Source organism: Oncorhynchus clarkii, chromosome 12, assembly GCF_045791955.1.
Source record: "Oncorhynchus clarkii lewisi isolate Uvic-CL-2024 chromosome 12, UVic_Ocla_1.0, whole genome shotgun sequence".
Classification (NCBI taxonomy): Eukaryota; Metazoa; Chordata; class Actinopteri; order Salmoniformes; family Salmonidae; genus Oncorhynchus; species Oncorhynchus clarkii.
In genome coordinates, this window is record NC_092158.1 from 57,303,597 (window position 1) to 57,314,057 (window position 10,461).

At 37.3% G+C, this 10,461-nt stretch overlaps 1 protein-coding gene across 2 annotated transcripts in view; it reads right to left on the reverse strand.

Moving 5' to 3' along the window:
- Window positions 1-7,622, reverse strand: part of LOC139420853 (glutamate receptor 1-like) — a 79,369-nt gene extending 71,747 nt beyond the window's left edge. For both annotated transcript variants that reach the window (XM_071171214.1, XM_071171212.1), the window contains exons 1-2: window positions 7,349-7,622; window positions 7,009-7,143 (exon numbers count right to left, since the gene is read on the reverse strand). In XM_071171214.1, coding sequence (XP_071027315.1) covers window positions 7,009-7,143; window positions 7,349-7,433 — 220 coding nt within the window. In that variant the 5' untranslated portion in view covers window positions 7,434-7,622. The remainder of the gene's footprint in view (window positions 1-7,008; window positions 7,144-7,348) is intronic.
- Window positions 7,623-10,461: the final 2,839 nt, after the last annotated feature.

Genomic DNA, 10,461 nt, shown 5'->3' on the forward strand with positions numbered 1-10,461 from the left:
TATCAAAATTCACATGCAGGGTATTGAATTAAAGCTACACTCGTTGTGAACCTAGCCAACAAGTCAGATTTTTAAAATGCTTTTCGGCGAAAGCATGAGAAGCTATTATCTGATAGCATGCAACACCCCAAAATGCCTGAATGCGACGTAAACAAAGACTTTGCCTATCCGGCGCTACACAAAACGCAGAAATAAAATATAAAACATTCATTACCTTTGACAAGCTTCTTTCTTGGCACTCCTATATGCCCCATAAACATCACTATTGGGTCTTTTTTTCGTTTAAATCGGTCCATATATACCCAAAATAGCTTTCTATGGAAGCTGTGTCATTCAGAAAAAAACATTGTTTTTAAACGCTGCGTCATTTTTTTAAATTAAAAAAGTCGACGATAAACTTTCACAAAACACTTCGAAATACTTTTGTAATCCAACTTTAGGTATTAGTAAACGTTTATAATCTATCAAAATGATTACAGGGCGATGTATATTCAATAGCTCCTCGTCTGCAAATCAATGGCTGCCAATGTGCACATTGAAAACATCCTGGTGGAGACCGGAAGAAACGGAATCCAGTTAGTTGGATTTTCCAAGAAAAAACTCCATTGAAAATGACGACAATGGCGACATCGTGTGGAATCTGTATGAATTGCATGCAGGTCGATAATAAATTTTGTGCCCTTTTAACAACCCATGAAAGTGACTTATGGAAATTATTTTTAGCTTTCAGAGAGCAGTTTTTCTTGCGTTTTTCAATGAAACACACGATCTGTTATAGTAACAGCCGTGATTTAACCAGTTTTAGAAACTTCAGAGTGTTTTCTATCCACACATACTAATCATATGCATATACTATATTCCTGGCATGAGTAGCAGGACGCTGAAAAGTTGCGCGATTTTTAACAGAATGTTCGAAAAAGGAAGGGGTAGACTTAAGAGGTTTTAACTAAATGTTTTATGAGTTTTATGATGATTTTGTAATGTTTACTGACCAAGTTGGAAAACATGTTGACATTTCCAGGGGCTTAGCTAGCTTCCAGCTAGCTACATTAGTGAATAAGGGGAAAATGCTAACTATCTTTACCACCCTGTGTAAGTATGTTTTACTCACTAAATTTGTTTTTTCAAGTTACGAGTCTGAAATGGGGAATTGAATTTCAATGCAGTGAATATTTGTTGAAAGTCAAACTGAAAAATGTCTATAGTAGGATTTTTCGGCGATCTCCTCAGCAAATGTTTTATGTGCTACATCTGGAAAATTGATATAAAATGTTTATATTTCCTTTACAATTCTGTGTTGTGTCCCTGTTCTTTTAAAATTATTCCTAAATCCTTTATGAATGGGAAAATATTAATTAAATTACATTGACTGCATAGAATTCATATATAGATGTTTAATGTTGGTGTTATAGAGCAGTGGCAAACTGTACAATTGATTAATATTAAGTGCTTAGCTATAAATGCTTTATAAATGGGAACATAGATTTTACTTTACTGCATATATACTGAACAAAAATATGAATGCAACATGCAAGAATTTTAAAGATTTTACTGAGTTCCAGTTCATATAAGGAAATCAGTCAATTGAAATTAATTAATTATGATTGGGAATACAGATATGCATCTGGTCACAGATACCTTAAAAAAAGAAAGCCTGTCAGTATCTGGTGTGACCACCATTTGCCTCATGCAGCGTTACACATCTCCTTCACAAAGAGTTGATCAGGCTGTTGATTATGGCCTGTGGAATGTTGTCCCACTCTTCAATGGCTGTGCAAAGTTGCTGGATATGGCGGGAACTGGCGGGAAGTTGCTGGCGGGAACTGGAACATGCTGCTCAATGGGTCACATGTCTGGTGGGTATGCAGGCCATGGAAGAACTGGGACATTTTAAGCTTCCAGGAATCGTGTACAGATCCTTGTGACATGGGGCCATGCATTATCATGCTGAAACATGATGTGAAGGGGATGGATGAATGGCACGACAATGGGCTTTAGGATCTTGTCACAGTATCTCTGTGCATTCAAATCACCATCGATCAAATGTAATTGTGTTCGTTGTCCGTAGCTCATGCCTGCCCATACCATAACCCCAACGCCACCATGGGGCACTCTATTCACAACATTGAAATCAGCAAACCGGTCAACTGGCAGCTTCATTAAATATTACCCACAAAACACCAGTCTCAATGTCAACAGTGAAGAGGTGACTCTGTGATGGTGGCCTTCTAGGCAGAGTTGCAAAGAAAAAGCCATATCTCAGACTGGCCAATAAAAATAAAATATTAAGATTGGGCAAAAGAACACAGACACTGGACAGAGGAACTCTGCCTAGAAGGCCAGCATCACAGAGTTGCCTCTTCACTGTTGACGTTGAGACTGGTGTTTTGCGGGTACTACTATGCCAGTTGAGGACTTGTGAGGTGTCTTTTCTCAAACTAGACACTCTAATGTACTTGTCCTCTTGCTCAGTTGTGCACCGGGGCCTCACACTCCTCTTCCTATTCTGATTAGAGCCAATTTGCGCTATTCTGTGAAGGGAGAAGAACACCGCATGGTACGAGATCTTCAGTTTCTTGGCAATTTCTTGCATGGAATAGCCTTCATTTCTCAGAACAAGAATAGACTGATGAGTTTCAGAAGAAGGTTCTTTGTTTTCTGGCCATTTTGAGCCTGTAATTGAACCCACAAATGCTGATGCTCCAGATGCCCAACTAGTCTAAAGAAGGCCAGTTTTATTGCTTCTTTAATCAGAACAACAGTTTTCAGCTGTACTAACATGCTTGCAAAAGGGTTTTCTAATGATCAATTAGCCTTTTAAAATTATAAACTTAGATTCTCTAACACTGTGTGCCATTAGAACACAGGAGTGATGGTTGCTGATAATGAGCCTCTGTACACCTATGTAGATATTCCATTAAAAATCTACCGTTTCCAGCTACAATGGTCATTTAAAACATTAACGATGTCTACACTGTATTTCTGATAAATGTTATGTTATTTTAATGGACAAAAATGTGCTTTTCTATCAAAAACAAGGACATTTTTAAGTGACCCCAAACTTTTGAATGGTAGTGTGTATATATAAATAAATCATATATACACTGAGTATAGCAAACATTAAGAACACCATCCTAATATTGAGTTGCCTAAATGTTTTGGTTTCATTTTGTTAAGACAGTCCAGGACGGTACTTCTACATAGCAAATTGTGGAAACAATCCTTTTTTAATTTTTCTTAGTAAAATACTACAGAAAGGTACCTAAAATACATTTTTGGCAATTTTTTTACAAGAAAATGTTATCTAGAATAAAATTTTGACAACATATCAACAATTCCCTATGTATTAATCTGGAGAATGCGTCTGAGGATAACAACACAAAATGTGGTGGATACAGATGCTTCTGAGGCATAAAAATTAGTTAGTGTGTGGAAAAGGGCAGTTAAAGACAAGTACACTACCAATCCCCAAACACCTATTTAGAACCAATCACCATCTCTTTGAAGTAAGTTACTACATATATTCCAGTTTGTAACATTTTATATGAAATGGCCTTTTAAAAGTAATTACAATTCATCACAATTTGATGACGGTAGTATGATATGACTTTTTGAAAAAACTAATTTAAATACACCGAAATACCCAAATCTCAAAATGTAATTTTAGCCTGTGGTACCTGGTCTTAAGATGAGATCCAATAGAATGTTCGGGCATTGTTTTTTGAGAAACTCATTTTCAATGAGCATGTGAACGTTCCAACTTGTCTCAAAAATCCTTTATCAAAAATCTGCCTGTAAACATTCAATTTGCATAGACTCCCACACAACAAGACATATAAATATGAAAAACAGATTGCTACATTTTGAGAGGGGTTATCATATATCAATTGGATCAGGGGCTTGTGGGGAACAATTTAATACCATCAAATCTTTGCCACCCCAAAGTGGGCAAACTTCTAGTCTGACCCATGGACTTACTTAGGAAACTTCTTCACTCAATGAGGAATAGCTTCTAGTGCAATGTATAATTCAACAAAAAAATACTCCAGCACTGATAGATCATACAGATAGCGGTTTGGGATGACTGGGAAATCCTATTCCATTCAACTTTGTCCATCTTTATCTGTTTGTGCCTCCAAAATGAATGACAATTCTAGACTCGATTGATTAGTGAACTAGTATATCTAGTCATTGAAATTGGTTTTTCTCAACCTTTTCACTGGAAAACCAGTCTTTTGAATAAACAGCACTTGGTTTTACTGGACTAGAATACACTGTAGCCATCACCACTTATTTTGTCTATGCCCCGACATTGCCCTCTATAGGCCTGATGTCAGGATACAGGGCATGACATTATGGCTTCAACCTATACACTTGTGGTGGTTAGCTTTAGGTGGTCAGAGAGTAAATATCTAGTACTTATAGAAATGTTTGAATACCTTATAGGTCTTTAAGAGCAGGCTGAAATGTCATTTTTGCATCGAACTATCAATTTTCTATCAAAGAAAAAGATTTGTTGGTATTTTGGTCCGTTCATATTAGTATTTTCAAAAAAGAAACATAAAAATATCACATTTTTTATTTTAACCACTTTAAAATGTACAAGCTCTCTACATTGAATTACACATAATTTAAAAGCCCATTTCATACAGAATGTTACAAACTGGACTATATTTACTAACTTACTTTGAAGAGACAGTGATTTGATCTAAATCGGTGTTTGGCATTTGGTAGTCTTATTTCAGTGTACTTGTCTTTAACTGCAATTTTCCGAAAGATAGACTCTTCCCACACGGCAATTCATTTTTCTCATCTTCAGAATAATCTGCATTCACCACATTTCACATTTTGTGTGGTTATGCTTATATATTATCCAGACCTGCCCAGAGGGAATTGTTAATATGTTGTCAATTTTTTCTTTGGAAAAATGCACCAAAAATGCATTTTACATAAATGTTATGTCTTACGTACGTACATTTTATGTCTTTAGTATTTTACAGATAAAAAGATGAAAAGTATTTATCCATAATCTGCTCTGGACATGTCCTGGAGTGTATTAACAAAACCAAACCAAAATATTTCGCCGACTTCATTCATGTTTCCAGAAAAAAAAATGTGCTGCAAATATACGCATTTCTAAATAGATATTGGTCAATTCTACTTCCCCAGAATCAGATGAACCCATGGATACCATTTGGATGACTCTGCATCCAGTAGGAAGGTAGATCTAGTTTTGTCCACAAGTTCATCTGACTCTGGGGAATTGCCAAAATCCTGAAATATCCCTTTAAGATATGTAGCTATGTGGGACACCTTAGGTCATGTGTGGCACAAGAGACTGTCAAGAGTCCACATACTCCATTTACCATGTGTGTCCAAGCTCTCTACAAGGTGAGTGATACTGTGCTGCCTCGGAAAAGCAGGCAGCTGTGTCTGCACTTCCTGAGACCCTGGCTGAAGATGTGTGTGAACGTGTTTGTGATGCATGCAGTCACATTAGCCTGAATAACCTCAATGCATTCCCCATTAATCCTTCACCATGGTAGGCATCAAGTGGTTTCTCTGAGTTATTGGTAGCCTAGTTAATGGTTCTAATATAATAATTGGATGTTATTATTATTCTACTATACAGTTATTATTGTAACTGTTATTATGACTCTCCATGTCTTGTCATTAGTCTCACTCACCCTGGGCAATTAAATTATGTTTTTTTATGATGATGGTTGCTAGATTATGGCCACATAGTCATCTGTCTAAAGTAAATCTGACAGTATCATAAATGATGACAAAAGGGTTTCATACTAATGGTTTGCTTTCTTTAAAAATATCCTTGTATTCCCAAGACACTATAGTGTACTTAAGACAATCATCATTGGCCCCCATTGAGAATGCCTGGGGCAGCACAGTCAGAATGGGAGTCAGTCAGGCTGAGAACGTCCATCACAATAGAGTGGCGCGACCGTGAAATCCATCAATAGGTTGTCTCCTGTCTTATACAGCCTAGTATCAGTATGACTTTGATCATGACTACGATCAATTGTGCTATCCGAAGAAAAAAGGTAATTTACAGTGCTTAACCTACATAGTCTACATCTTTTTAAAACGCACAATACAGAATCTAGATTGTCCAGTCTATTAAAATGTACAATACATACACGTAACCTATATAGCCCAGTTTATTTACATGAACAGTACATCATCTAGATCGACATTGACCATTTAAATCAACTGATAAAAAAACAGCTTCTCCCTTCCTAAAGCAAATCCTGATGTCCTGAACAGCTCACACTAATGTCTAGAATCAGGAGGCATTGATAGGAACAATACTGAATCACTGATCTCTTATAACAAGAGCCCTGGACACAAAAGCCACTGTCTAGTAGTCTAATGCCTTTTATGTAGACAGGGCTGAGGTTAACATTCTTGGAAGCTTGAGGAAACTTAGGAAGACAGCCTGCATTAAATGTTTTTATTATAGGCTACTCAATTGAGTAGGTTGTGTCATTTTTCAGATAATTTGCTTCTCATATTTTGTAAATTATGGTTCCCTGATAGTGCTGTTGCACATCATTTCCCACTGATACAGCTCAACTCCCCCTGTTGGATGACACATTTCATGACTGAAATGATTAATAAAAGAACATCTCTTAGTAGTTTCTGGCGCCCTTAATGCCCATTATTCTCCAACTGTTGGGCAGCTTCCTTAGACAAAATGAAAGACAAAAAAGTAGTTGCATGATGCCAACATAATGGTGCATTTTAATCTGTTTTAATCTATCAGAAAACTGCTACAAAAGGAGGTATGTGTGCCTAGGTAGGATCATTTCCTACCTCCAAAATCAAAATGTCAGAATGTAGAAGGGGTGAATGACATGATCTTTGACATTTATTAAAGCAACAGATGTTAATGCAATCCAGACAGCATTTGAACACCTTGAACACTGTCATCAAAATGGGAGCACTGCAATCACATGTACTCTTCATTCGGGTGATAAAGGCTAAACTTACATGCATATGTCATAGCAAAGCTACTTGCGGTGTCGACCATGTCCACTTGTGGTACCAGTCTGGGGATATCCTGGTGATGGGAGAGTGCAAAATGAAAAACCTCATTTTCATGGGAGCCCTTTGGGAACAATCCCCCTGTTAGCAAGACAAAGACAATCATTGAAGACAAGGTTGAAAGTAGGTTCACATCAACTGTCATCATACAACGAATATTTTAATGTATTACAAAATTTGACGTATGGAGACTATCATGCAACTTTGGAAATACGCAGCAGTTTAGATATCAAACTAACAGGATGCAGTAGTGATATAATTAGCATTCCGTGTTGATAATACTCACCTATATTGATATTACTTGGGAAACTTGACCCATAGCATAACCCAACACAAAAACTGACAAAGACCAAGGTAAAGCTTCGCTGCATATTTCCTTTTGCATTGGCGACGAACAAAGAGACAAATTCCAAAAGGTCTGCTTCTGTTTCTCACAAGGCTCTGTCAGTTCACTGACTCACAATGCATCCATAGTTGTAATAGACAAACTGAATTTGCAGAACTGTATTGCAGCCTGGTCTCATAGCAGCTTCAGAACCGCTCTCTCCCTATGGTGGAACTCTCTTTCGCTGACTCTGCTGTGCACGCAGACCTAAGAAGAATAACCATGCCAATAAACGAACCGACTGAGAGCCCTACCTACATTAGATATAGTCTGCGGAGTTTCAATTATTATATCCGTATGAAATGGGAGGGAACGATGGTTTTATCATTCTAGCACAGTTTTCACACACTGAAAATGACGCGTAAATGAATTGGCACAGCACTGGGAATGCCCATATCCCTTGCCCAGACTGTACCACTTTTGTAGCTGTTAAAGTAGCGGAGTTGCCAAGACGTTTATGGCATAATGATTGTGCATGCAGCTCTTTACCTGTCTATTTTTTGTAATAAATGTATGTACACAAGTATAGTAAAAAATATTGACACTTTATTAGCTTATTGCAGACTATAAAATGTATAGCCCAGTCACCTGCTCTGTCACGTAATAGCATATAGGACAAAGTGTTTAAATTATGCTGCTGGGGCAGAAATAAGAAAACAAGACGTCGGATTGTCTTCACTGGCAACCGAGATCAACCCTGCGCTCACTATTCAAGGACATCGGAAAATAATGGGCGCCGTAGAATGCTGCGTGATTGCCCTGATAATAACCTCATTACAGCCTTGTTTGAACCCACGATTGTTCTCTTGTCTGGAGCCTTATGACTTTGGATCGTGGGAGAGACACTGACAGAGAATATATATTTTTGGACAGCATAATATTTGTTTTTCTGTTTAGATCGGCAGATTTGGCGCCATACTGTAGGTTTTTGCAAACAATTAATCCTGTTTATTCGAACACTTGAAAGGCTTAAAACAATATTTTTTTAAATATAATTTAGTAGACGCTCTTATCCCGAGCAATTTACAGTAATGAGTGCATATATGTTCATACTTTCCCCCAGTGAGAATCGAACCCACAACCCTGGCATTGAAAGCACCATGCTCTACCAACTAAATCAAACCCATACCGCTGACGTTGCAAGTAGCATACTATACCAACTAAGACACGGGACAATACAGCGATACAAAGAGGTTCAACATTACTTAAAACTGCAGAGCAAAAGTAAAACCATAGGTAGTAAAACATCCCCTTGGCAGGACAACTCTCCAAACACTTCTGAAACAGGTTAAAAATGCATGTTCCTTTACTAGGTAAAAGCATGTGCACCTGTGTCAGTCTGCACAACCAAGGAGAACACAATTATCAGCAGACAATTATCAGCAGTGGTGTAAAATACTTAAGTAAAAAATATTTTAAAGTATTACTTCAGTAGTTTTCTGGGGTATCTGTACTTTACTATTTAGATTTTAGATTTTTGTTTTTGTTTTACTTCACTAGATTCCTAAAGAAAATAATGTACTCTTTACGCCATACATTTTCCTTGACACCCAAAAGTATTCCTTACATTTTGAATGCTTAGCAGGACAGGAAAATTGTCAATTATACGCTTGTCAAGAGAACATCCCTGGTCATCCCTACTGCCTCTGATCTGGCAGACTCACTAAACACACATGCTTCGTTTGTAAGTGTTGGAAAAATATAAACAATACAATTATGTCGTCCGGTTTGCATAACATAGGGAATTTTAAATCATTTAAACTTTTGCTTTTACTTTTGATACTTAAATATATTTGAGCAATTACATGTATTTTTGATAATGAAGTATATTTAAAAACCAAATACTTTTACTAAAGTAGTATTTTATTGGGTGACTCACTTTTACTCAAGTCATTTTCTATTCGGGTATCTTTACTTTTACTCAAGCATAACAATTGGGTACCTTTCCCACCACTGATTAGCAATTGGGATGTGCGTGGCAATCAGCACAGGCTATATGGAATGTTTGAATGGAATGGCAAATACAAAGACATTACTTGCTTCAACGGTTAAATAAAATAGTCTAGTCCAAGTGAAGTCTCTCTCTCATTCACACTGGATTTGTGAGAGGCCTCTGATAAAAAAAGACTGAGTTGTTCATCTCTTACATATCTGTATCCACATCCCAGAGTTTACAATGTTTCCATGCTAGCACTAAAGCAACATCTTAAAACAACATTGTTGTCATGAGCATCTACTGCGCAATTCTATACATTGCAAACTCACAGCAAAGAGCACATGAACGATTCATGTTAACGTACTTCTCTATTTTCCACAAACTACAGTGGGAAACCAGGAAATGAATAAATTATGAATGCATTGTGCATACACAGCATCTATAAAATGCAGAATGACAATGCATTACCAACCTGAGAAATTAAACGCTGTTTAAATCAGTTCTGCTATGTGCTGTGGGCACAGTTTGCAGTAGGGGCGGGAGTAAAGCCCATGCATTGCGCTTACATCCATGGCATGTTGTTTTGTGGTATTCATAACACATTATGCAAGATGCAGTGTCATCCAAACACATTTCCTCACCTTGGATTCTAGATGAAAATGTAGATATCGTAAATACAGCAATATAGTAGTGCAGAGTAAAGATGGCATTTTCACCGCCACAATGAATCACAGAATTTCACAAGCAGAGGGTCAGCCATTGTTAAATTCACAATGCGTACAAGAAGATGAATATTTCTGAAATATGAACATTTCAGTGTATTGGTTAGAACACAAACACTATGTGGTAAGAAGGAATATGGTTTGACTTGTGAATGTGTTTGAAGACAGTTGAGGGTGAGTGTGGATGTCACCTCAACAGGAATGTCACCATGGTACTGGACAATATAGAATGACTAATGAGATGAGTAGGAGGAGGAATGCAAGGTACCACTGTCACTTCATATGTATCAGAGATGGTTCACTGAACCACTCCTCCATGAAGAGTATAACCTTAACTCAGACCTGAAGACTTGTGT